Genomic DNA, 26,291 nt, shown 5'->3' with positions numbered 1-26,291 from the left:
ATTAGTGGCATGTCTTTATGAATAATTAAAAACTGGATTTTTTTAAGTTATTTACAATGTTCGATCCCAACGGTCAGTCTTTAAATAATAAATAGCTAACATATACATATACTATAAATAAAGCAATAAATATACATTATTTACTTTTTTAAATCGCTTTTATCATAGTCCGGCGGGAGAGTCGCTAAGATCACATGGCTAGAGGACCATTTTTTTGGGGAATATTTCCTGTCTGTTTATGTAGAAAAAGCCCCCACAATATGTGTAGCTAGTTTATTTACAAATTATATATTTTCGCAAGTATGTTTCAAGCGCAGTCTAATTTTCAAAGTATTTTACTTTTTTTTTTCTCTACCAACGAAGAAAAATATTTTGCTTAATTAGGTCCCATTGTTCAAAGGAAAATGGGCATATTTAATTCACTTACCAACTGTAATAAATTAAATTATACACTTGTGGGTAATAATATTTTTTTTCCATAATATTCTATCTTATGTAGATAATCAATTATATTACCTGCACTATTGGTTAAGTACTAAAAAATATTTTTTTAACATTCACACTGACGGTGAGTACTATGGAAAGACAATCAAATATTTTTGAAATTTTTACATGTACCATTGAACTCAACATTAAACAAGACAGTGCAAGAATTTTAATACCATCTAAATTAAGTAAAATTTTACTAGACTATATGCCAAGGAACATCCAAGAAGAAATCATCACATTCATTCATTAAATCATGACGGATTTAATACTAAAATCTAATAATTTTTAATTATTTAAAATTTAATCTTCTGATTAAATACCTAGTGCATAATTTACATAATTTACGTTGGTTGTCCAATAAATAATCCAGCCCATTCTCCTTTCCTTTTTTAATCAACTTTCCACGTTTCACGTTTTCTTTTCTACACGATATTCTGCCTTTTCACGTTCTATTAATTATTATGAAAAATAATACTTTTATTAAAAGGCTAAAGCCTTATCATCTCTTAGCTTATGTACCTAATCATTTCACGAAGGAATGATATGCTCAAAAATTTCGACAAATTCACTTATTATCCTTTCAAGTTAAACCCCTATTATCTGCCACGTAATTTAATTTCCATTTTTGATATCGTGTATTCAATTTAAAGATTCTTTTTTTTATGTACTGTGTATCGTTTAAATTGTTGTAAATAAAAAAAAACATCACTACTTATTAGTTTTGAGTGAAAATAATAATAACAAATGTATACACTGGGCGAATCACAAAAAACACCGCAGTGCCCATGACTATAAAATATCCTTTAGCTATAGTGACAACGAATAAAAGCCTACAACTAAAAAGATAACCAAAGTTGTACTGGGTATTCAAAAGGAAAACGTTAAAAATGTTTCGGATATTAAACTATTTTTTTTTCTAGAGTAAGTTTGGATATAAAATTGTAGTTATTTAAAAAATAATAATCAAAAAGTTAATTTAATAGTTTTACATTTCATCTTTAATTAGCTCGAATTTATTGAGGCAAAAACTTTTAAATTGGCTTTTAAGAAACTACGGCATCTTTTATGACTCACCTTCACTATTACGCAATTAAAAATATACATAATTATTTTACTTCTGTAACTCAAAGCTCACAAATCAGTTAAGATGACACCAAACGATGTTAAATAAATAAATAATAACGTTAGCTTTGAGACAGCTGTAAAATTAAATTTTTCTTTTAGAAAACTGCGTCAAACTAATATGACATATTTTAATTTGCCAATACAAAATTACTGGTCAAAAATCTTCTTCTTCGTTACTTACTGTGACATACGTACATTGAATTAACATGGATACAAACCCGCCTTTTATCAGGTCCCTTTCTCTATATCTTTCTTGCTTTCACTCTTTCTCCGCCCTTTTCCTTCTATCACTACCTCTTTACGTCACACGAAATGAGATCATGTACAGCGTTCGTAGCTACGTGCGCGTGCGTAAGCCGTCGCTATCGCGGCTCCTCCTTCTTGTGTATATCGTTGGGAGGGGGCGCGGTGTTGCACATTTTGTGCGCGGCAGTCACGGTTAACGGCGGTCCAGGACCGGGCATCGCTCTCAGATGCATCAAACCACCCGGATCTTTTGGTCGAAGATTAGCGGGCGGCGCGGGAGGCGGATACATACCAAACAGTTTCGCTCGCTCCTCCTCTGCTCGTATCGCCGCGTCCATTAACGGATTGTAACGGAGCGGTTCATAAGCGCGATAGTAAGGGTCGGCGGAGTGGGGAGGCCAATGAGCTGTTGTGGGCGGACCTGGTGCGTAAGGCGGTGGAATGGTAGGCGGTAGAACCCGCGATCTATCCATTACAGAAGGTAAATGGGTGGACGTCATGGGATTGTGCGAGGGTCGGGCATACGGATTGTACCGGTCCTCCTCTTTTATACGTGGCTCCTCCTTCACACGTATATCGCCGTGATGATCGAGAGTGCCGTTACGTAAGGGAGAACGGTCACGCATCACAGAAGACGACATCAGTTGTTTACTACTTTCCACCAATCTCTGCTGGTGGAGCATTCTTTCACGTTCCTGTTGGCGCTCTAACTCTCGACGTTCCATCTCGCGGCGCTCTTTCTCACGACGTTCCCGTTCACGCTGTTCTTGTTGCTAAAATAATAAATTAGTGGCATGTCTTTATAGCAAATTTACCGTTTATTACCTGTTGTTCTAACTTTCTTTGTTTCTCCTCCCGTTCCCTGCGTTCCCGTTCTTCCCGTTCTCGTCTAAGTCTCTCCCGTTCAGCTCGTTCTCTTTCTTCCCGTTCACGTTGCTGTTCAAGAACAGGGTCAGGTTTTAAAGTCCACGGTGCAGGTGGTGCAAGACCTGACACTGTTGGAGGCAAGGCGTTCACACTGGGGTGGTGAAATGTCGGAACTGTGCGCTGTAAACCTCGCCACGGGTCGTGTAAGGGTCCCATGGAGAGCTCCCTTGACGAAACTAGGAATGCTGAACTTCCCGAATTGAATCCTGCTGCCGAACCATAACGAGCGAAGGGCGATATTGCACTCCCTATATTTTAAGCATGAAAGTAAGTAATAATTAAAAAAGTAACTGTGGAATCATTATTTAGATTTTAGATCAATAATTTTTTTTCTGTATTCCTATAATTTTACCTAAAAACATAAAAAAAATGGAAAATAAAGATACCACTACCTAAATGAGAAGCTGCCGATCCGAAGATGGATCCTGGATGATGTTGGTCGTAAGGTGAAGGTCTGTGACCCGCGAGGGTTGGCGGGAACGCCAAATCGTGAGGTCTAGACAAGGCGGACGCAGCACTTGGAGGAAACAGATGAGAGGGTGTCCGAAGTAAGTCAGGTTTTACTGCCCCCGCCCCTTTCGCTTCCTTCTGCTGATGATGGTATACTTCCCACGCTATTCTGACGTGCATAGCGTTCCATTTTCCCGTTTTCTAAACGATCGCACATCAAATTAACATTGTTTAATTACCAATCATTATTGTACATAATATGTATTTCTATTTCGTTTTGGTTTAAACCATAATAAACTTACAACGTAATACGTATTAATCATTAAGAAAATTCAATAACTGTGGTTTAACTTATCATCATTACATGATTGGCAAGCAATTATTGTTAATTGATTAATAACATAGAAAGTTTGATTGACTATAATGTTTTTATTAAATTATTGTGAGAACATATGTCAAGATTCAGAAATTTTTAACACCAAAAAAACTTTTTAAAGCTTTTAGTTTTATATTTCTTAAATAAGTGCTCAATAATTAAACTATAGGAACCTCCTGAGGGTACCTACCATGGTTTTAGACTTGGTGGGGTCAAGCGGAAGGCGGGGCTGTGGACAGAGATACAGAAATGTTAAGGGGGCGCAAAAGCATGCATGAAATTATTAAAAACGAAAACACAAAAGCAAAAATTAATTTAAAAATGTGCATGAATAATATACCATTAGTTTAAATTTATGAAACCTCAGATTACTGTGTCACTATACGAATTAATTTTTGATAATAACTAACCAAACTATAACTTAATTAATTACAATTGGTTATTATCTTTTAGTGATTAAAATAAATGAAATGAGAGCAAAAGCGATGGTACCGCCGCAAAGAAAAAAGTTATATCTCGAAAGTGGCATTACCTTCGGTTGAAATGATTGTACATGATTGGGAGGCATAAACGGAGTAGGCCCGGTCAGTCCCGGATGTAGAAGACTCGGAGAATAACTGGGATAACTTGGCAATCCCAGGTTTTGACGGTAGAATGGCGAATCAATACCGCCTAACTTTGGTATATCTTTGAACTTTCAAAAAATAAAAATTATATTTAAGAATAACATTCAACATCTAATCACTAATAATGGTTCCTTTTAAAAAAGCATGGTCAAATAAAAGCACAAAGGTTTTTATAACTTCGATTCATTTTCTTTTTTGTAATTCAACTTACAATTGGTGAGGGGAACAGAGTGGAAGCCGTTGGGGGAGGTGGAAGGATCGATGTAGTATGTTGATGCACGTGAGTGTGATGATGCTGGTGTTGATGCATCTCTGTGCGTAAATAAGGAGGCGGTCCCACGTTCAGAGTCCGGTCCTGGGCCGCCAAAAACCGATTGTCCAATTCACGTCGAAGCATATCGGTTTGATCTACGAATTTAATTTATTAACACAAATAACATTCAAATAAATTAAATTTATAATGGTAGCTTACTTGTTTGAAAGAGACTTTCAGCAGAAAATGGATTAGGGGGTGGTTGATTCGACAGTGACGACGTCAACGGACTGGCCCTCGTTACAGTGGGCGGTAACGGGGCGGCGAACATGGGCTGGGGGAACGACGAATGCACTGGAGCCGGTGGCGGAGGATGAGCGGGTCGAGGAGGCACCGGACTGAGCTGGGACGTTACGCTTCCCGACCAAGGCGGTTTACCACCCATGGTAATCAGACTAGAAGATGACGCGGTCGTTATAGAAGGCGGACACGTCAGAGGAGCCGTAACGACACTGCTCCTACTTAAACTTGTTACATTGCTGTAAAAATTAATAAAACTTAAAATAATGAATTATTCGATAGACATTCAACAGTCACCTGTAACTTTCGCGTTCCCTCGCCGGACTGTGTACCTTCGGACTGCTCCGACAAACGATCACATCCCTGTGGTTGGCACTACTGGTGACAGACGACGTCAAAGACGTACCGCTACTGGGCGTTGAAGACGAAACGGCGACGTTCGAGACGACAGCGGTGACCACGACACAGGTGACAACCGCCACAGCCGGATGATGAAGGGTCGTTGGTATTGCCGTCGGTGTGACCGAGGTTGTGGGCGTGACAATCGCCGGCCGATCTGTTATCGTGGGCGGGGGAGGTGGCGACCTCGAAGGGTAGCTAACCGAAGTCGTAGTCGCATATGGTGCGTACAAGGGCTGATAAGGCGTGGACTGGTTGAAATGACCTCCTTAAAATAAGACAAATGTTACATACAATTCTTTCTATTGTATTCTTATCATTTATTACCTGTGGATGCTGCGGTATGCTGGGTGGGAGCAGCGGCGGCCAAATTGGCGGACGTGGCGACCGCTGGACTTTCGGTCCGGCCCAAAGCGGGAGGCGGAGCGGCCGAAAGTGGATGGTGGGCGACGGGTGTAGCTGCAGCCGCTTGCGGCATAGTTGTTGCTGTCATGGGTATGGCCGCGGTTTCCGGCGTAGCCGTCATGGGCGTAACTGTTTTGCACGCGGTTGCGGCAGAAATTGGAGGCACAATAGCGGCCGCCACGGGCACGGGAGGCTGCTGCGCAGGCGCGGGCGACGGCGTGGGTAGGTTGGGTGGCGTGGGTGCGGGAACCGGCGAATTACTTGCGCCATTGGTCGGCGGCAAACTGGGCGGGAGAGCACCAGGGAACTCGTGTTTGCGCGACGCTGGCGCCGAGTCGAATATCACCGAACTATCATCTGAACCCTGTTAAAAAATATGAACTTATGTACATCAGAATCACCCTGTATAGATTTAATAGACTCTCGTCAGTTTGGATATATGCATTAAATAATTTTTATATGCAAACACCTTCGGACACTATTTTATCGTGTATCACATAATTACATTTAAAATAATATTTGTCTAATTTTTATTCATATCCGATTTTGAGAACGAGATAACGTTTCCATTAGCGTCTTCTTTCTTCTGTGATGTGCTTTTTATACGACGGCGTCTTCACGACCCTCTTAGCAGAAACCCGCTTAGTTGGCAATTCGCAGATGATTTTGGGGGATTAAAATTGCTGAAGAGAGAGCGACCTTTTCTTTGTAAACGGTGCAATGTAGTGTTTCAATATCGATCAGCGTAGTTTTTTAATTGCGCCGACTCGACACACAAGTTGTCATCGTTTTTCTTTTCGTTTTCCGTGCACTTTTTTTTTGTTTTAACAAATATTACCCCGTTACCCCAAAGAAAGAGGCAAATAAAAGCGAACATTATGAAACGGATAACACAAAAAACTTCAAACGACTAGACTGTCAGATACGAATACGGTCGAAAAATCCGGCGAGCAGTTATCGAAATTAAAAGTTGAAAATAAGGAAATTCGTTCCAAATACAAAATGATTACTGAAAATTTCCTAACGTTTACAAAAAATACAATACTTGATTAAAATATGTAATTAAAAAAATTGCCGATAGTAAAACTTTTCGGGATTAATTAGGCTTATCAGTATTAAAAGAATTTTATCAAGTAAAAAGTAATTGCTACTTTAAATCTTTTCAAAGATTGAGTTTTTGAACAAAAAAAAAATAGAGTGGCTATACTGTGCAGTTTTTCAAAATTTTGTACCTCTTTTTCATCGGCATTGGACAGAGAAATAGGGGTCAACACGGTCACTTCGTCATCGCCAATTTCGACTTCCTTTTGCGCTTTCTCCACAGTTTTCGCGCTCTCCACGTTGTCTGCATTGTTTACACGCAATTTCACGATAATTGTAGTTTGGCAATTTTGCGACAGTCACAAAAAACAACTCACGTAGAAACCCAGCATATCAAAAAAAAAATCTTTCGAAAACAACACCGATCACATACCTGTATATAATCAAATCTTATTTTAAATCAAGCAGAAATATTTACAAGTCTCTAGCTTATCAACTTTTTTTCGCGCAAAAAAGAGAACAATATATATATAACGCCCTGTATAGAGTCCTTAATTCGCTCTACGACAAAAATAAAACATACACACGTCACACACACATACACGCTACTGTTCCATACTGTACATATTAATTTCACGTTTTGTTAAAAAAAAAACCGAACTGGAACAATATAAAGGAAGTAAAAGTTAAAAAAGTTTATTGTCGAGCGAGAAAAACTGAAACGATTTCTTATTATGTACCACGCTAGTCGACACCTATTTCGCAAATATATTACAAGAATAGGGAAAACCAAGAGTAGACAAAAATAACACCGGTGACAGGCGCGAAGACTTGCGCTCCAAATAGATGGATGACGTCATTTTTTGGAGGGACTTTAAATCGAATATAGGGCAACTTTTTATAAGTATACACCAGATGTTATGACTCTCTCTCTTGTTGAAATTATTGACCTGTCTTATTTAATGAAGAATTTGATATTTTCGTGCAAAAAATGAATATTTGGCTGGTATTTTTTGTACGAACATTTTTCTACGTTTTTTGTATTCTTCGAATGAGATAGTACACGCTTTTTCCATATTATTCACGATTAATTTAACATGACATAAAGCACAATAATATTCCCTGACCACTCTAGTTGTAAGTTTCCTTAACATTCCCCAACTTTTAACAAAGTTGTCTAAAGATAAGTTGATCAATAAAGACAAAAAATGATTATGAGTAGTTTGAATTATTTGGAATACAAGAATATGTTTTCTTCTGAACCATGCAAAACCATCGAAATTAATTACATGTGAAAAATTATAAGACCTTTCTGTGTCCTTTAGAAGCTATGAGCATAACCACGATATATTGAAGGGGGGGGGTGATATCGGTTTACAATTTAATATTTATCTGCTAATAATAAAAAAATAATTTAATAAAGAAAAGTTTTGAAAGTTTTTGTGAAAACGCATACAATCCAATTTACATTCATGTATGTAAGGTTGCATACATGTTCTTGCTACTGCGGTCCATAAAATTAAAAGAAGAATAAAATATGAGCCTAAATCACTCCCAGCAACCCTTTCTTAATGTTTACGAAGGCTCTTCGAAATAGAAAATTAGGCCGTGGATAAACAGACGCACAAATTTTTTGTTTAGTACAGATAAGTAAAAGTGAATATTGAAATTTCGAAAACATGGCACGACAAATTGACCTAAAAAACAACGAGAATCGTTAATCAAACTGTTAAGGGAAAAGCACGAATTCAAGCAACGACATAAACGGAGAGAAAATGCGATATAATTAAGAAACTTACCTTATCGTCATCTCCCTCGCTATCACACTGAAAAAGAGAAACAAAACAAACGGTTAATGGATGGAGAAGCAACAAAAAAAAAAGATTACAGACTCGAAGTCGTCGGAAAAGTAAATGGAAAAATTGGAAAAACAGTTCAGCGCTCGTCTGACCAGTTGATGAACAACTAACCGCCTAAAAATAACCTTTCTCTGGCGTTTTGTTTTTTCCTGTTTGCTTTTAAAAGAACTAATTAATTACTCTCTATAATAATGAAAAACACCTTTTTCCTCGTTGTTGACAAAAAGCTCTGTACTGTTTTAAATTAACGCCACATTTTTTTCCATTTACTTAAACCTACACCATAAACAAAAAAAGGATGTTACAGATATCAAATTTACAATACATATAAAAGCTAATTTAATAATTGCATATTATTGACTAGAACAAATACAAAGGACACTCGACAGTGAGAACATCGCATAATGGAAACCCCGCATGACGTGAACAGACCATAAAATACCAAACCTTCGCTTATAGAAAAGAATATCCATTGGCCTTAAAAATCGACATTTCGTCGTTACTGTTGCGTTAATGATGTAAATCCCCGATATATTTGGTAGTGTTATTAAAAATTCGCAGAAGCAAACAAACTTTAACAAAATACATATGTTATTTCATTACTGTTTTGTATTTTTGTTAGCACCTTTTAATGACTATGTATTCGTTTTTTATATTTGTATGTATGCTTATTTTGTTAACATTCGTTAAAGTGAACAAATCGACATTGTGAACTGCTTTTTTTCAGTTCACACTATCGAGTGTCTAGTATGATTATGAATAAGTTCCATATTTTAAAAATAATAAAAAATAAAATAAATTAANCACAAGGCACTGGAGATAAGGGAAATTTATGAACTGAAAACATTCAAGACATGAGAAGTGAAGGGCAAAAATTAAGATTTTTTTTAGTAAATAAACAAAATAATAAAAAAAGGAATCTGAACAAAAAATGTATGTTTTCATATTATCTAATCACAATTATGAAATGTCCAAGAAATAAAGATTACTTATGAGGTCAACTAAACCACTATATTTTCGTTTTTCTTTTAAATCACTTAATATTATTTTAATTAGAAACTGAGCCAATTGAACCACCCAAATATCGTTTAAAATGATTCATTATTTTCAAAATAAAAAATGTTTTCACAAAAATTTTAATAAAACGAAAATGACTGATTCAGGGAATTTCTAAGAAAAAAAAATGAGATAGAGAAAGAGTCAAGATCAAAATGTAGCTCTAGGTTTGACTTACGCCTTTAGACAAATCTCGAAATACATTCTAAGATTAAATTTAAATCAAATGAAATGTAAAAATCTTATTCTACTGAATGGCTAGAAACAGAACTTGGTCATTTACGACAACACTTTTTTTTTTAAATAATTCCGCAAACAGTAATTATTACTTTCTCACTCTACAGTTAAACAGTAAAAGGAAAATAAATAAATAAAATTTGATACTTACGATATATCCTTTACCAGAACTACACCGACTACTCGTCTGTAATAAAAAGAAAACAGAAACAATTAAAAGACGGTAATTAAGTGACAGATTAAGAATTTCAAATAGACAGTATTACAATAATAATTTCAACTTACATCGCTAAGTCGATCTCTTGAGCTGTCAGCATCTCTGGGGGGTAATGATGACCCTGTAAGTCGTTCCGAAGCCCTACCACTGTCGTCACTGGTACCAGCATCAAGCTGAAAAAAACAAATGACACAATTAACAATAACTATAGCTATTAAAAATTAACTACATGTACTGTTTATTGCAATTAAAAATGCACTTACATGAACATGTTGGTGAGACGAGATATGGTGCGAAATTTGTGGCCTTGGGTGGTGCTCAACACGTGGCGTTTTATCTTCCAAAAGACGTTTAATGTCTTTACTAGCGAGTTTTATCACAGACTAAAAATAAAACAGGTCAAACATAAGACAAATATAAATTTTAAAAATTTCAAATTTTATTTCAATAACAAGTGATATTTTATTAAAATTATCAAGATATGTAAGTAAAAGGTTTCTTTATACGTTAATACAATAATAGGTACTCATGTATGATACAGATAAAGTTCATTGAGTATTTTATCACAAATCCCAGGTAGGTAGGTAGGTACTTAGTTGTTTATTTTTAGGTATAAATCCAATTTAATCGAACTCAAAGATTACTTTTTAACTAGTCATTAAAAAGATTTAACGAAAACATAAAATATAAGTAGTTACAAAGGTATTTCATTGCTTAATGTACTGATTTGAAGTTTTGATAAATGTAATGAACACTTAACAGTATTATACTTCAAATTATCTAATCTTTTTTGAGTTAAGCTTTCAACCTGAACTATTAGTAGTAATTATATTCATTGCTTTCCTAAAAAGTACTTAAATATGACAAGAACTTAAAATGCACGAGCTGATAGTTAGACAGATAATGCATACAAGAGTATTTTTACAATACTTATCTATAAATTGTAATTTAGTAATTGGTCCACATCAGTAATTGTAATTATAATAAAGATGTAATAAATTTAGACAAAGAAACTACGTTTAATTGTAAAGCAAATGCATAGAAAGGGGGTGGATTTTGTAAATGACAATATAAATAATGTAATATCAAAAGCCATACCTCTAAATCATCATAAGTACGAAATGCAAGAATAGAAAACCCATCAATGATGTCCTCTTCGACAATAGGTTCCTTGGATTTTTTCCTACGAGCAGGAGGTCTTTGGGGCTTCTCCCTGAGGACGGCACTTTCAGAATCCTCCTCGCCCGAGTCGGCGGGGTGCTTAGAATTAGCCTTACTCTCCCTCTGCATACGCTGGGCCCTCTTTCGTCGCCGATTGCGCTGTTTTACCTCCACGTCCATGGCCACATCACACTACATCTCGTTAATTACATTACATATTTTTCTTGATTCTAACACGACATCACCATACACGAATTTTTCAGTATTTGTTAGCAAGACCATCGACACCTGGAGGAAAACCAATGGCGGACGAACGACCGCACACTAACACTAACGTCGGTCCTGTTTTCGCCCAACATTTTGCCACCGACCGGTGAAAATGCATCGTACGAAAATTGGAAAAGCACCATGTACAAAACACGACACCCACAATTTAAATTAAACAAAAAATAACACAATTTTTGACAATATTTACAATTTACACAGCCAGTCAATACCAGCAGGCATCCAACGCATGGTGATATCGGTTTACAATTTAATATTTATCTGCTAATAATAAAAAAATAATTTAATAAAGAAAAGTTTTGAAAGTTTTTGTGAAAACCACCCATGGTAATCAGACTAGAAGATGACGCGGTCGTTATAGAAGGCGGACACGTCAGAGGAGCCGTAACGACACTGCTCCTACTTAAACTTGTTACATTGCTGTAAAAATTAATAAAACTTAAAATAATGAATTATTCGATAGACATTCAACAGTCACCTGTAACTTTCGCGTTCCCTCGCCGGACTGTGTACCTTCGGACTGCTCCGACAAACGATCACATCCCTGTGGTTGGCANTTGTAATTTTAAGTAAAATTAAAAAACAAAAATAAAATTTGAACAAGATTATTGAACTCAAAATCTTTATGGAATACTGCAATTAAAAAAAGTGAAAAAAATCATAGAACTCAATAGTCTATGGAATACATGTTAAGATTGGTTTCTTATTCAAAGAAGTCCTTATTTTAATATTTAAAACAGTAATAACTACATTCGGATAAGAACGTAGTTTATAGTGGACAAAAAGGATGAATAGGTCTCACTTTTCCTTAATAAACGCTATCTTCAAATTCAGCTGTTTATATATAAGCTTCAAGTTTAAAACATAGTACCTTTACAAAATATTAATTAATAATTAAAATAATTAGTAAAATAATACGTTTTTGATAAATCATTCGCTTTATTGAAACGAAGTACGATATTTCTCTAACTTAGTTAAAATTAACTTAAAAAAAAGCAATAATTCATTAACAACATCAGTTAAAAAAAAGATATTACATATTTTAATGATATCGAATTAATTTAAGCTTGTGCAGTGAGATGTTTGTGAACACATTCTTCTTTGTTAATTAAATGAGTAGTTTTGTTAACCAGTTGCATGAGAGTTGAGAGATCATAAGCCCAATCATTCAGCACATCACTGGGATCCTTCGATTGCTGAAAGTGTACAACGCCAGAAGGACGATCTGTCTTGGCCTGGACATTTTTATTTACAACCATATTAGACAAAAATTCTTCGATTTCTGAAATACTTAAATCCAGTAATTCTGCCATTCTTGATAAACGAATGCGAGTGTAATATTTCGCCATCACACGAATGTTGTGTTCCACAATTCTATTTCTATAGACAAAAACACATAATAGTAATAAATTTCTACAAATCAAAATCAAGCTTAAAATTTTTCTTTGTAAAAATGTCTAAACACATTAAAAATGACAAATTAATAACAGTTCCTTTAAATTTAAAACAAATAAAATCGAATAGTGTTTTAATACATTACAATTTTTACCTTAAATCACTCCATCTTTGTTTAGCCTGTTCATTTCCACTAAAAACTGGTGTTGCTTTCAAAGCCTCTTCATAAACCTCACAAAGACCAGACCATTTTATGAGTTCAGGATTGACAAAAAGTTTAAGCAACTGTTTAAAAAGTGGAATTTCCTCCAGTGATTTGTCAGTCAATACACGATGTGTAAGATCTGCCTGCTCATTATCATGAGGTGCCAAAATTAAATACAGAACAACGGCTTGTGCAGTCGCTATACGTTCATCGGGGTTTCCCTGAATCGAAGGTGTATTGAGAACTGCCCTATAATGTTTACATGTAGCCAAATAAGAACCTTCATGTTGATCCAATTGCATCATTAGACGGTAATACTTGAGTTTCAAGTCCTATGCATAAAACAATAATTATTAAGGTAATATCAAAAACAGTCATCATTAAACATCATTTTATAGCATGATAATAAACTTACTTGTGTACCCTCATCATCGAAAAATTTAGTGTTTATTTTCTTTGAAATAATTTGAGTTCGTATGTAGTCTTGTTTGGCTAAACAAAGACGCATTTGTTCAAGAATAAGTTCTACTTTTTCTCTCTTTTCCATTGACCCATAAGTTTCCACCTGTAATTCCTGAATAATATTTGCTGCCTCTGTAATATTGCCTTCTTCCTCTTTTATTTGTGCCAGTTTATGAGTTAAACGAGCTCTTTCAACTTCTACATAAATTTTTCCTTCTGTCACATGTCTATTAATAAAAAACCAATTAATCAACAAGCCTCATCAGCAAAAACAAGCTTATATACAAAGTACCTTAATGTTTCAATTAGTTTAACTTTTGTCTCTTTGTCAGGTGTTTGATGAACATAAGAAACACACTCTTGAACCATTTTTGCTATGGCTTGCTTTAACTGTGCCCTCCTTTTTGATAGTGTTATAATATGTTCATTTAGAGCGGTCCAATTGTTAGCATCTTTACAAATCTGACAAATAGCAACTAATACTCTTCCAGTTGATACCATATCAGCCCCAGTACGGGTCTGTTTCTCTAATGACAACAGAATATCTAACGCATCATGAAGTTTACCAGAAGCAGCTAATTTCTTGCATTCTGGAATTTTTTCATCGCAAGTGGAAGTGTAATCCACTTCCATTTTTACAATTTTTCCAGAATCTGTAGCCATATGCTCCATCTTGAGAAAATAATTTTACGATTAACGCTTCCACAAAGAAATAACTAACCTATAAATAATAAACAAAGAAATGTTATGAAAAATGTAGAAAATTTTATAGCTATTTATACTAGTATTTCAAATGCTTATTTTATTAAACTTACAGTATAAAATTATTAAACTTCGAAGTTAAGTGAAAAGTGAAATAATGGAACGGTAATAAGATAATCAAATACTGCCGGTCATCCACAAATTGTAACTTTTGGGAGTTTTTTGTTATCGTTAATCCTTATGTTGCTTGCCTGGATTTGCCTTGCAGTTGGCATTAACTAATTATCTATGGTCAGTTGATCGGCCCATAGATTAGGATCGGCCATTGATCGGCTTACTCTTTGTGTATCTATTATCTATGATCTATTATCTATGTCGGCTTTCGATTGTCAAACGTTTGTCAAATGTTAGCTCGTGTTTGTCTTAAAAATAAAGTTTTTGGGCTAAAAAATTAGTGTATTGATTATTTAAGAGATCTTGCTTAATTAACAACAAAATGACATTAACGGATGGAAAATCGGAGGATGAAACGCCACATTTTGTACCGCCTTTAATTCAGGATAATCCTAACGGCTGGGGCCCATGTGAATTACCGGAGCAATTTAAAGATATGCCGTATCAGCCCTTCAGTAAGGGAGATCGTTTAGGAAAAATTAGCGATTGGACTGGTGCTGCATTTCAAGATAAAAAATATGCCAGTTAGTTTTTATTATTTCTTAACCACACTTTATTCATTTAGTTTTGTAATACATACATTTTTATTCCAAATAGATAAATACGCGTCCCAATTCGGTTCTGGAAGTCAGTATGCATATTATCATGACGAAGACGAAAGTACTTTCCATTTGGTTGACACAACTCGTGTTCAGAAACCTCCATATCAGAGAGGCCGTTTCAAGACCAATCAAAGAAATATGCGTGGAAGAGGTATACGGGGAGTTCAAGCTGGCATGCAGGCATTGGGGAAGGGATTAAAGGCACGTGAAAAGGACAGGAAGAACCAGATGAAAAAATGGGGTCAAGGAAGGGTAAGTAATTTATCATTACATAATTGAGCATATGTAAATTACTATTTGTTGCTTTAGCCCCAAATTAAAATTCGTGATGCATCTGTAACAGTAAAGCCTGATTGGGTTACAATTGAAGAAATGGACTTTCCACGGTTGGGAAAATTGTCACTTCCCAGTATAAAAGAAGGTAATAAGTAATGTTATTTAGTTAACAAGCAATAGAATTATTTATTCTTACTTTTTATTTATTTATTATAGGTGATGATATAATGTGTTGTGGTGAACTAGAATACTATGACAAGTCTTATGACCGTGTCAATGTTAAAAATGAGAAACCTCTTCAACGTGTTGATCGTATTTTCCATACTGTAAGTCCTTTTAAATAAAATTTGTTCCATTTTAATCGCATATTAATTACATTTTTAAAGGTAACTACCACTGATGACCCTATCATTCGTGTCTTGAGTAAAAATGAAGGAAATGTTTATGCCACAGATGCCATTTTGGCTACTATTATGTGCAGCACTCGCTCAAATTACTCTTGGGACATAGTCATTGAAAAAATTGGTTCGTTATTACTTTCTTTTCTTTTTTTTTATAATTAATTAATACATTTTCAGGTGATAAATTATTTTTTGATAAGAGAGACAATACAGAATTTGATCTTTTGACGGTCAACGAAACCTCTTTAGAGCCCCCTCAGGATGATGGAAATTCGCTGAACTCGCCTAGAAATTTGGCTCTAGAGGCGACTTTCATCAATCACAATTTCAGCCAGCAGGTTCTCAGGACTGGATCAGGTGAACCCAAGCACAAATTTGATCATCCAAATCCTTTTGTATCTGAAGAGGAGGAGGGTGAAGTTGCTAGTGTTGGATACCGCTACAAGAAGTGGGACCTTGGTGGAGGAATTGTAAGTACATTTAATTTTTCCCAGGTGTTTACTGTATATTTTTTAAATATGATACTAGTACCACAATTTTTGCTTAGTTCTAGTTGCACCTAAAGCTTAATGTAAAAATGTATTATTAATCACCGCTTTTTCAGGTATTGATAGCTAGATGCGAGCATGATGCTGTTGTTCAATCCCCTAACGGTGAGCTGCAGTTCCTCACCATCAAGGCCTTGAACGAGTGGGATTCGAAGGTCGCAAATGGGGTCGAATGGCGTCAGAAGCTAGACACCCAACGTGGTGCTGTTCTAGCCAACGAACTACGCAATAATGCGTGTAAATTGGCCAAATGGACTGTGCAAGCCCTTTTGGCTGGCAGCGATCAGATTAAATTCGGCTACGTCTCACGCGTGAACGTGCGTGATAACACACGTCATGTAATTTTGGGAACGCAACAATTCAAGCCGCATGAATTCGCCGCCCAAATCAATTTAAATATGGACAACGCTTGGGGTATTCTAAGATGCATCATCGACATTGTTATGAAGCAAAAGGATGGAAAGTATTTGATCATGAAGGATCCGAATAAACCGATGATTAGACTTTACGATATCCCAGATAATACTTTCGAATCGGACGGGGAGAGTGAGTCGGATGAAGACGTCCAGACGGATTCCAATGCGTTCCAGACCCTTTATCCGTACACAAACACGACAAAGAGAACTTAATTTGTCTTCATCTGGATAGGAAAAGGTCGGTATTAAAACTATTTTATGATTTATTATATCATAACTTGTTAACATCGGTCGTATCAAGGATAATTAAAATATTTCGTAGGAGTTTTTGTTTTTATTTTTTTTTATCGTCTGATAAGAATCCCGGCGCATAATTAATTACTAATAAATTGGTAAGGGTGATTAATACTTATTACATCATAAAAAGTCTCAAATAAAAGGTATTTAGGTATTTGTTGTCAGGTTTAGATTTTCTTTTGCAGTTATTTGATAACATTGAAAGTTATCATAAGAACATTTAAAGTAGACCATTTTTGCGTTCCACGGAATACTAAGCATTATTAGCTCATCCTGTATATTTAATGCCTAAAATAATTAAAAAAGTATCCCAGAAAACAAGTTTATAAATAGATATACACCGTTTAATTTCCAATTAATACACATAAATATTAACAGTAGTTAAGATAACTTGTAGTACATTATTAGAGACCTGAAGGCATTATTTAAATTATTTTGTTACATAATTAACTAAATATACATGCCATTGAAAAGTTATTGCTTCCTGCATTCTAGAAAAGATATAATTTATTCAAAAACGGTTTACATAACTTTGCACTCTTATGCTGGAACCAGCCCTTGCATATTTATTATATTTCTTTATAACTTATAATTTATACGATAATAAAGAATAACGCCGTAGGTACGGTTTTACATAATAATTACTAACAATAAATCACCGTTTCTTTTATACTTTTGTCCTAGTTTCGAACTCTTTAATAACAAACACAACTTTTTCTATGGCCGCATCCATATCATTTTCGTCGATTTCCCAATAAGACACAAATCGTACAACTTGCGGGTTTCTGCTTCCTGCTTTCACTATCACCTTCACGGAATCCTTCTTTTGAACGGTTGCCAGTCGTACTAGAAAATCTCGCGCAACCAGTTTGTTAGTGTTCAAATGTACTATAAGAATATTTGTCTGGACTGATTTTAAATCCACCTTTACAATGTCCGATTTCAAATCATGAATAGCTGAAAAGAAATACATAATTGTTATAATAAGTAAAAAAAAATGCCTGTACGTTATAGCGCTCGTTTTAATCACCTACGCGTTAAACCGTGTGACCGATCGTCCGGCACTCTTTCTGAATGAACGTAGGATGTCAAGATCTTTAATTCTACCACCACTAACACTACTTCCGAATATTATATATAAAAGAAACAGGAGTGCTGTCAGCACAAGGCAAAGTGGTATTACTTAGTTACTATCAGCAATTTCTTATGCTGAAGTGTACGATGTGTTGCATACCTATTTACAAACAATTCCTTTAAATTTAGTTTTTCAAACAATTTTTAACACAAAGAAAGTGATTAAACAAATTGTTCACTTTCATTCACTCGAAGCAGTGGTGCTAACAGTTTCGAGCTCACAGTGACTGATAGAGGGGAAGAACTTCTTACTATTAAGTATGTAAATAAGAATGGAGTTGTTTTGCATACCTTTTGCCAGTTTGTATATATTTTTGTGGTCTTTTTCCAATCTATTTACCATTTTGTCGAGGGCCACTAAACCAGCAGCAGCGACAATTCCAGCTTGTCTCATGCCACCGCCTAGAGCCTTTCGAGTTCTGCGGGCTCTGAAAAGCAATAAATTAATATTGAGATTTTTTTTTTTCAATTTCAAATCATTGATCACTTACTGTTCAATAAAGCTTTTGGTGCCACATAATACTGAGCCAATAGGGGCCCCAAGACCTTTACTCAGACAAAAGCAAACAGAATCTATATCTTTCGTTATAACTCTGGGAGATACTTTGCTTTGAACAGCAGCATTAAAAATTCTTGCGCCGTCCATATGCAAACGAATATTGTGAGTTTTGGCAATTTTTGAAACTTTTTCAAGCCATTCTAGTGGAAGTACCTACAAGTAGAAAGCGATTAGTTGGATCATTATCTTGGAAAATTAAAAAAAAAAAAACGAAAATTTGTGGTTTTTAATTTTGTTATTTCTTTGGAACAAAAGTGGGACGAATTTGGAGGGTAAAGGCTGAAGAAAATAAATCCCTCGGATCTTTTCTTTCTAATATTTTTCAGTCGTATGAAGATAACGTAAAATCGATATACATTATATTTTGTTTTATTTTCTCTCATCTACCATATTTTCACTACATCAATCAGTAATTAAAATTCTAAATTTTGTGTAACTTAAATTTTGCATAAGTACATTATCCTCGTTTAAGTGAATAAATAAATAAAAAAGATGCTTGCTCATAATATTTTGCAATATTCGTGAGTGTGATGAAATAAATTGGTCTTTTAACTAAATAAACGATTTGTAATTGCCCCTTTCTTCTGTGTACACGCAGATGGCAGATACATATTACGAAATGATGCGATACTCTGTACAGTGCTCGTAATTATTGCAAAATATTGCTACCGAGTAAAATAATACTAACATAAACAGTTTGTGCAATTTTTTAAACGCAATCTAAAATTAAAGAAATGTTATCAAATTTATTGCACCCATGAAAATAGGAAACAGAAAAAAATATTGACCTATGCTGTTAATTTTACAGTTTTAATCCAACTTAACTGCATAGTTTTAAACTTATTATTATAATCGTTACTGACTGAAACAACTTTCAAAGTTATTAACATATCTGTTGAAGTAAATGAAATATTCATTTTTTGTCGGTATGCATTCGTGATATAATTCCTAAAGATAAGTATGGATGTAATTAATATACCATTCTCCGTTTAAAAAGAAAATGTAAAAGTGAAATATTGTATATGTACAATAATATTGTAGCGTATGGATGTTTGTTTCTTTAACATTTAGCTAAGAGACGTGGACATAGCAGTTAAAAATTGTAGAAAAATGGCAGAAGATACGTGAAATGCTATAAAGATTATCGATTTAAATGTATAAGAGCCTAGGATTTTTTAAAATTTCATCCAACTTAAATAATATTTGCAAATTAAATTAACTTGCAATCATTTTCATTTAATCAGAATCTTTAATTAAAAATTATCCATTTTTGTAGTAAGTGGGCGGATCTAAATATCTATCTGAATGCACGGCTGGTTGCATATACGTGCATGTAGTTATGCACCACTAACAGCAATTATCATCGTTTAAATTTGGAATTTATCAAAAAGAAAATATATTTTGATAACGCAACACATCTGTATTGCAAAGTAATTTAAAATACTGACATTAAGTACAATTTTTAGGGGTATTTCATTTAGAAAAGTTTACTTCATCTTTACCCACCTTCCCTCCACACATATTGTGCGTATTTTCAACTACAATAAGCGCTGTTTCGGGTTCATGACAGTCGGGGTTTATTCTAATTTTTGCCTCCAATTCTTTTAGAGAGAAAGTACCGTTACTTTCGTTTTTAATGGTCACTAACTGCACTCCAGCAAATTGAGCGGCACCAGCTAAAATGTAACGTGTATTCAGTCAAACTTGTCGAAATCGAAAATAGACTAATTTTTATGTAACATAAGAAGAAACAAAAAGTATTGCAAATTGGAGATAAAAACAATTTAATTCTTGTAAACATCATCAGCGTTTTACCTTTATTATGTGGCTTCTTCAGGATAGAAATTGATTGCAAACACTATAATTTTATATGAAAATATGGATGAGTTCTATATAAACACCATGAGCCCTGAAGAAGCCTTATAGAATAAACTAAAGGCGAAATGTATTAGTGTTGTTTATGGTAATAAAATACTTTTTTCTCCAATATGACTTTGATTTGTTTAAAAATGTCTTAAAAGAAAGAATAGAAATTGTCTAGAAATAGAATTTCAATTATTTTTCAACTGAAGTAATTTACAAAACTCTACACTAGATAAGAAAAATGTAATCATTGGCGGTATTATTATAATTGTTTGTGTTTATTATCATTTACATACCTTGTTCGTACATAATTACATGGCTATCCTCTCCTACAATAACTTCAGTTCCCCTTCTACTGCAGTGTGTTAGAACTATTAGAAATGATAAAAGAAATTAAAAATAAAGTTCAAACGAATTTATGAATATTATCTACTAGCATAATTTGTTTACTTGAGTATGTGCTTCGTTAGGAAAATTGGAAATTAATATCCATGTTACGTAATAATAAAGGAAGTGCTTGTGTTAATTTTAATTAGTTAGCCTTCTAAAAGTTAAACGAAAATTACATTAATGTTTTAAACATATCTCTTCTCTGATAAACATTTAAAGCTATACGAGATATAGAATATGTGTTGCAATATCTCAAAAAATAAGTAAGACGTGTTTATTATCATATTTGCGGTATGAGAAATGCAATAAATAAATATAATAAAATAACTAACGTGCAAGAAGATTAGCCATGGTTCCAGATGGTACAAAAAGCGCATCCTCTTTTCCCAACAAATCAGCCGATGTTTCTTCTAATAATCTCACGGTAGGGTCTTCCCCAAAGACATCATCCCCTACTTCAGCAATTGCCATTGCATCCCTCATCTCTTTGGTAGGCTTGCTTACTGTATCGCTTCTTAAATCGACAACGTGAATTCCTTTGATACCATTCGAAAAACCGTTCACAACTTCGTACGGCATTTTTTTATAATAATTATGATTTAAAGTTAAAATAAAGAAATTGCGATTATTAAAGTTGCACTTCACCGTTAACAACTGCTTTTGAACTAACTGTCCGACGATATAAGACGTACTAATGCACCGGTTGATGTATAAATACATTTTATAGGAGTGGTGAAGGAGCTTTACCGACTTAATATTTTTATGTTATTAAGTACTAATATTACTGTTGTTGTTATAATATTACTTGTTTTGATATGCGTATGTATTGCCTTTCCAACAATTATATCAGCGTCATGCCATTGCGAAAAGGATTTTTCTACAAGAAATAAAATAGTTTGTACAATACGGAATAGTTCTAGTGATAACTGATAACGTTTCACTTTTTTAGTTAAAACTTAGTTCATAAATATACTATATGTGATCACATATCCGGGATTGTTTACATTCATGCATAGAACGAGTCTTTTAATAAATGTTTAATAAGTATGTTGCAACAGCCGAAAAGGATAATTAATCAAATGATCTAAACTGTTATTCAAGTTGGAAATTTTCTATGTAAACTTCGTTTTCCTGGGATACTATCGTTTGAACTCCAACTCTTCTGCATTAATTTTTCCTTCCTAAGTTGTTGAACTATGATTATTTTGTAGAAAAAATAAAATGCTGTTTAATCTACCATATTGGAACATCAATAGAATCGATTTTCGCTGCAAATATTGCAGCCACAGTATAAGACTATATATGTAACCATTTTCATGAATAAGATTAAAAGAAGATAATTTGCTGTGAGTTTTTGAGTTAATCAATGAAAATTAATTTTTGCGTCATCAAGGAATAATTAACAATGCATTCAATATAATAAGTACATGGAAAATTTATAAAATTCAATTGTACAGTTATTAAACGACATTTAAATAAATTGTTAATGAAACGGAGGTGTTTAAAAACTACTGCAAAAATACTTCAAAATCATCGATTTGGACATTTACTTATATATTTAGGAATGATTAAATTATTATGATAAACTGGAAGTTTAAAAAATGTTTTTAAATCTTGTACCTAATAAACAAAGTGTCACAGATAATTTATATTGTTCAGATAACAAGAGTTATCCATTATTTTAAAATAATGATTTAGTAATTACAGATTGTTTGTTATTAAATTTAAGCGATTGTTTCGTCAGCAGCTAACGATTGGGTATACAGGGTGTTCAGAACAGTACCAAAAAGCAAAGAAATATTAATATTCCATATAAAATATAAAATTAGAAAGAGGAGACTGTGGTAAATATTAATTAAAAATTAAAAGGAATACTCACCCCTAATTACCACAAATAATTTTACTATCTCAGTCTCGCGTTGATAATGCCCACGTATGAAGATGGCGAAACACGTGTCCGCTCAATTAAAATTATTTGTGGTAATTAGGGGGTGAGTATTCCTTTTAATTTTTAATGAAGTATAATAAAGATTTGTACATTAAGAACCTATATACATAGATGGATTTTTAATGAAAATTATGTAAGAAACAAAACCACGTCTTCATCAGATACAGACAGATTCCGCGATCTTTTATGTTGCAGTTCCCAATACATTCATAACTTTCTAATTGGAAAATTCCAATCATTAAAATAAAATAAACAGTTGAACTTTTACATTAACAAATATTCGATCATATACCTGAAATAAAGCCAATATATCTGTTATTATCTGTACACATAAGAAGTATTATTTACTTATTATGTACTACATAAAGGTGAAAGGGTTGAAAACGAGTGCGGAACGACTGGTCACACGGCTCACACCGCCATAAAGGTGCATATATTTCCGTAAAAAAGTTCGAATTCTTCAAAATGACTGTTTCGATGATATTAAATAATTGTAGAAATGTCCTCATGACGTATTGAGCAAAATCATTGACCGAAATTCCCTTTGTGAGGTGTCAGAACCTCTAGTTTTTATTAATTTTTTAAATGCAAAACGTTATATTTAATTATCAAAAAACATACAATTAATAAAATCTATTTATTAATACTATTTCGACTTAGAATGTCTACAGTATATTATTTCCATCCTTAACAGCTAACAGTTAATAAGTTTACTACAAACATCATGGAAATTCTATAAAATGTAATACAAATTTTCTGAAAAATATAAACAACTTAAATATCACATTCATTGGAATGTTTATCCCATGATATTTCCCATCTGTTTTTTCTATACAGTTTATTAATAATTACATTTCTACTCTTTTCTGGTAAGCCTCCCACAACAAATTCCTGTACTTTTCTGCGGCTTGAGCCCTATCTGTTGCCTCGGTGATACCTCTCCCCACCACAGCTATGTCAGCCCCCCTTTCTAGAATCACATTTTCAGGAGAACTGTATTGCTGTCCCAAACTGTCTCCTATGGAATTCAATTTCACTCCAGGGGTAAGCTGGAGGAATCCTGGTTTATCCAGAAACAAAGGACTTTGACATACGATACCAGTTATCAAATGTGAAAATCCTTCTGCCATTTCCAATGCAGCCTTGGTATACGAACTGCTAATTAAATTATCTTTGGTACTGATTTCTGTCAATAAAAACACTCCCAAGTCTTCCGAGTTCTGTTTTACAGCTTGGAGAGCCCCCGGTCCTATTATTGCATGTTGTGTTATTAATTTGGCCCATGATGATATCTTAAAAACCCCTTTTGTGTATTGCAATTGTACAACTTTCCCTATATCTGCAAATTTTCGATCTTCAAGCAACAAAAAGTTATGTCTTTGAGATATATCTTTTAGATGTTTTGTCAAATTTTCATTGAAGTCCTCTATAATATCAATATGCGTTTTTAGAATGCAAATATATGGCCCAACTTCTTCAGCCAAGTTCAGAAGCTCTGTTCCAGTCAGAACATCAGCTGCTAAACACAAATTGGACTGTTTTTCAGAGATTATTTTTAAAAGCCGTTTAGCCACTGGGTTTTTTGTGAATGGAATTCGGTCAGTATACTGCAGTTTCAGCCTACCTACAAACAGAATATCTCTTTTATTGTCTCATTAAAGGCATTCACACAAATTAAATAGGTAAAAAAGAAAAATAAGTGCGTACTTTGGATTTCTTTATCTTCAACTTGATTGCTTTTTATATACTCTTGTACCTTTGTTACTGTTACATCATCAACACATCCCTCTTCCTTCAAAAAGCTTATTAATGTAGTCAGTGTTAACAGTGCATGCATTTTTATTCCAGATTTTTTCAAAAGATTTTCACCACCTTGTTCTCGATTTAACAAAACAATTGTCTCTGAACATTCTAATCCTGCCTCTCTCAAGTCCTTGACAGTTTCTAAAATACTGCTTCCAGATGTAACAACGTCTTCAACAATAAGACACTTGTCACCAGTATTAAAGTGGCCTTCTATAAGCTTTTTAGTTCCATGATATTTTTTCTCTTGACGTCTCATAACCATTGGAATTCCAGTTTTCACTGAAACCACAGTGGCAATAGGTAAGGCTGTGTAAGGCACACCACACAAAGAGTCATGAGACTTTAGATTTGGTAAATTATCTGCTATTAAGTTGGCTAAAAAATCCTTTACAAGGCATGGTTATTTTATGTTTCACAAAATAACTGCTTGTCTTACCAAAAGCTTAGGATAGCTGATAAGAACCCTTAAATCGCAATAAACAGGTGTCATCAATCCCACTTTCGTTTTATATTCGCCAAATTTGATACCATCAATTTTAAAAAGGTCAACAGCAAATTTCTTTAGTCTACTTTGATAGTCCATTATTTAATTTGTTACTTAAAATTGAATTGTTTATCTTTCAAATGTTAATTAACTTAAAGACCGGCAGCTAATTTTACTGATTAAATTTTTTAAAACACTGAAAAAAATAGAAAAATAAAAATAAACGGCTTCAATCTTGTTTGAACCACACGTTTATAACCTAATTCATTCAAATATATAAAAAAAACAAAAACCATAAAGAACATGTCAAAATCCATAGATTACAAACATAGATAAATAAAAACACAGGTGCAATCGGTATACTGATCAGATGGATAAAATTGTGATCAATTTATTGTTCGTAATTTATTTGAGGAAGTCTAATTAAGAGAAAAACTAATTAAATACAAGCAATTAAAATAAAAGTTTATATAAAGATACATTTCATTATAAATAATTAGTCATACGCCTTTTCTTGTTTCTATCAAATAAAATGAATCGTAAGTGATTTGTCATCAGTCTTATCAGTCAGAAGCGAAAAACATCTGTAATAACATCATTTTTGACGTATCCTAAGTAAAAATTTCAATAACTAATTGAAATTTGTTGAATAAATGTGACCGTAATAATAAAAATCCCAAAAAAGATGACTCAGAACAGGTACAAATAAAACTTTCATTTTCAGGACAACAAATTCAACATCATGATTGATATGGTTAGAAATAATTTACTTTGTTATTTTAGGAAAAGAGGAAGAAACATTCATGAAGAAGAAATGGAGTTTATGCCACTGTCGAAACGTATTAACAATCTTCATATTAACGGATCTTTACTAGTCAATAGTGATTTACATATTAATTTATTAGAAAATAACCAGTGGGGTCCAGGGCCCCCATGCATTGATGCATCCTTGCAGAGAGCTAGTGTAATTAATGAAAATTTGCATAATTCTGAACTTAGCAGGATACCCTGTTATAGTCCAGAATTAAATGAGATAGAAAATCCTCATTATTTTAATGTTAATAAGCTTCTTTTTGAAATGTACATTGAACGTTCACAACGCAATGGGCAAAGTTTTGAAATATGATTATGATTACCTTTTATGCATTTCATGAATCTTTAAAACATTATTTTTAAT

General features: G+C 33.9%; 5 protein-coding genes across 8 annotated transcripts; 1 reads left to right on the top strand and 4 right to left on the bottom strand.

Annotated features, from left to right (window-relative positions):
• Positions 1 to 38: 38 nt before the first annotated feature.
• On the bottom strand, positions 39 to 11,678 carry LOC108732644 (autism susceptibility gene 2 protein). Of its 4 annotated transcripts, none has more exons than XM_018463554.2 (14): positions 11,105 to 11,678; positions 10,270 to 10,389; positions 10,075 to 10,179; positions 9,941 to 9,976; positions 8,437 to 8,463; positions 5,519 to 5,960; positions 5,090 to 5,459; positions 4,712 to 5,031; positions 4,451 to 4,647; positions 4,146 to 4,307; positions 3,804 to 3,842; positions 3,177 to 3,438; positions 2,686 to 3,035; positions 39 to 2,633 (listed from the first exon to the last, which is right to left on the bottom strand). In XM_018463554.2, the coding sequence occupies exons 1-14, from the start codon at positions 11,345 to 11,347 to the stop codon at positions 1,977 to 1,979; spliced, it is 3,330 nt and encodes a 1,109-aa protein (XP_018319056.1). In that variant the 5' UTR covers positions 11,348 to 11,678; the 3' UTR covers positions 39 to 1,976. The 4 variants fall into 4 exon arrangements, with proteins under 4 accessions (XP_018319056.1, XP_018319057.1, XP_018319059.1 ...); XM_018463555.2 differs by having other exon boundaries at positions 3,180 to 3,438; XM_018463557.2 differs by lacking the exon at positions 3,804 to 3,842.
• A 693-nt stretch (positions 11,679 to 12,371) lies between these two features.
• Positions 12,372 to 14,435, bottom strand: LOC108732621 (26S proteasome non-ATPase regulatory subunit 12). Its single transcript, XM_018463520.2, has 5 exons — positions 14,330 to 14,435; positions 13,807 to 14,235; positions 13,468 to 13,741; positions 13,002 to 13,384; positions 12,372 to 12,832 (listed from the first exon to the last, which is right to left on the bottom strand). The coding sequence occupies exons 2-5, from the start codon at positions 14,184 to 14,186 to the stop codon at positions 12,514 to 12,516; spliced, it is 1,356 nt and encodes a 451-aa protein (XP_018319022.1). The 5' UTR covers positions 14,187 to 14,235; positions 14,330 to 14,435; the 3' UTR covers positions 12,372 to 12,513.
• Positions 14,436 to 14,575: 140 nt separating this feature from the next.
• LOC108732620 (eukaryotic translation initiation factor 3 subunit D) lies at positions 14,576 to 16,958 on the top strand. Its single transcript, XM_018463519.2, has 7 exons — positions 14,576 to 14,914; positions 14,988 to 15,244; positions 15,302 to 15,413; positions 15,485 to 15,594; positions 15,655 to 15,793; positions 15,847 to 16,139; positions 16,274 to 16,958. Exons 1-7 carry the CDS (start codon positions 14,713 to 14,715, stop codon positions 16,844 to 16,846), a joined length of 1,686 nt encoding a protein of 561 aa, XP_018319021.1. The 5' UTR covers positions 14,576 to 14,712; the 3' UTR covers positions 16,847 to 16,958.
• A 280-nt stretch (positions 16,959 to 17,238) lies between these two features.
• Positions 17,239 to 21,643, bottom strand: LOC108732622 (probable low-specificity L-threonine aldolase 2). The gene is made up of 6 exons (XM_018463521.2): positions 21,209 to 21,643; positions 20,783 to 20,857; positions 20,130 to 20,299; positions 18,556 to 18,776; positions 18,356 to 18,492; positions 17,239 to 17,887 (listed from the first exon to the last, which is right to left on the bottom strand). Exons 1-6 carry the CDS (start codon positions 21,594 to 21,596, stop codon positions 17,598 to 17,600), a joined length of 1,281 nt encoding a protein of 426 aa, XP_018319023.1. The 5' UTR covers positions 21,597 to 21,643; the 3' UTR covers positions 17,239 to 17,597.
• A 1,799-nt stretch (positions 21,644 to 23,442) lies between these two features.
• LOC108732574 (uridine 5'-monophosphate synthase) lies at positions 23,443 to 25,378 on the bottom strand. The gene is made up of 3 exons (XM_018463443.1): positions 25,067 to 25,378; positions 24,532 to 25,015; positions 23,443 to 24,448 (listed from the first exon to the last, which is right to left on the bottom strand). The coding sequence occupies exons 1-3, from the start codon at positions 25,211 to 25,213 to the stop codon at positions 23,673 to 23,675; spliced, it is 1,407 nt and encodes a 468-aa protein (XP_018318945.1). The 5' UTR covers positions 25,214 to 25,378; the 3' UTR covers positions 23,443 to 23,672.
• Between the last annotated feature and the right edge of the window lie 913 nt (positions 25,379 to 26,291).

The sequence above is a fragment of the Agrilus planipennis genome, unplaced genomic scaffold (assembly GCF_000699045.2).
Source record: "Agrilus planipennis isolate EAB-ADULT unplaced genomic scaffold, Apla_2.0 scaffold71, whole genome shotgun sequence".
Taxonomy (NCBI): Eukaryota; Metazoa; Arthropoda; class Insecta; order Coleoptera; family Buprestidae; genus Agrilus; species Agrilus planipennis.
The sequence above is the reverse complement of the archived record's forward strand: the minus strand, read 5'-3'. Positions and strand labels throughout refer to the sequence as shown.

Excerpts from the sequence above, each read along its gene's own strand:
- LOC108732644 (XM_018463554.2), bottom strand. The coding sequence starts at position 11,347 with ATGGACGTGGAGGTAAAACAGCGCAATCGGCGACGAAAGAGGGCCCAG. Across the intron at positions 4,648-4,711 it reads TGAAAGTCTCTTTCAAACAA|ATCAAACCGATATGCTTCGA; the intron begins GTAAGCTACCAT and ends TTAAATTCGTAG. Across the intron at positions 2,634-2,685 it reads AAAGAAAGTTAGAACAACAG|CAACAAGAACAGCGTGAACG; the intron begins GTAATAAACGGT and ends TTATTATTTTAG.
- LOC108732621 (XM_018463520.2), bottom strand. The coding sequence starts at position 14,186 with ATGGAGCATATGGCTACAGATTCTGGAAAAATTGTAAAAATGGAAGTG. Across the intron at positions 13,742-13,806 it reads AAACTAATTGAAACATTAAG|ACATGTGACAGAAGGAAAAA; the intron begins GTACTTTGTATA and ends TTTTATTAATAG. Across the intron at positions 13,385-13,467 it reads TCGATGATGAGGGTACACAA|GACTTGAAACTCAAGTATTA; the intron begins GTAAGTTTATTA and ends TTTTATGCATAG.
- LOC108732620 (XM_018463519.2), top strand. The coding sequence starts at position 14,713 with ATGACATTAACGGATGGAAAATCGGAGGATGAAACGCCACATTTTGTA. Across the intron at positions 15,595-15,654 it reads TTGATCGTATTTTCCATACT|GTAACTACCACTGATGACCC; the intron begins GTAAGTCCTTTT and ends ACATTTTTAAAG. Across the intron at positions 15,794-15,846 it reads CATAGTCATTGAAAAAATTG|GTGATAAATTATTTTTTGAT; the intron begins GTTCGTTATTAC and ends ATACATTTTCAG.
- LOC108732622 (XM_018463521.2), bottom strand. The coding sequence starts at position 21,596 with ATGTATTTATACATCAACCGGTGCATTAGTACGTCTTATATCGTCGGA. Across the intron at positions 20,858-21,208 it reads CATGGCTAATCTTCTTGCAC|TTCTAACACACTGCAGTAGA; the intron begins GTTAGTTATTTT and ends CATTTCTAATAG. Across the intron at positions 18,493-18,555 it reads ACCAAAAGCTTTATTGAACA|AGCCCGCAGAACTCGAAAGG; the intron begins GTAAGTGATCAA and ends ATTGCTTTTCAG.
- LOC108732574 (XM_018463443.1), bottom strand. The coding sequence starts at position 25,213 with ATGGACTATCAAAGTAGACTAAAGAAATTTGCTGTTGACCTTTTTAAA. Across the intron at positions 25,016-25,066 it reads TCAGCTATCCTAAGCTTTTG|GATTTTTTAGCCAACTTAAT; the intron begins GTAAGACAAGCA and ends TGCCTTGTAAAG. Across the intron at positions 24,449-24,531 it reads TGAAGATAAAGAAATCCAAA|GTAGGCTGAAACTGCAGTAT; the intron begins GTACGCACTTAT and ends TTCTGTTTGTAG.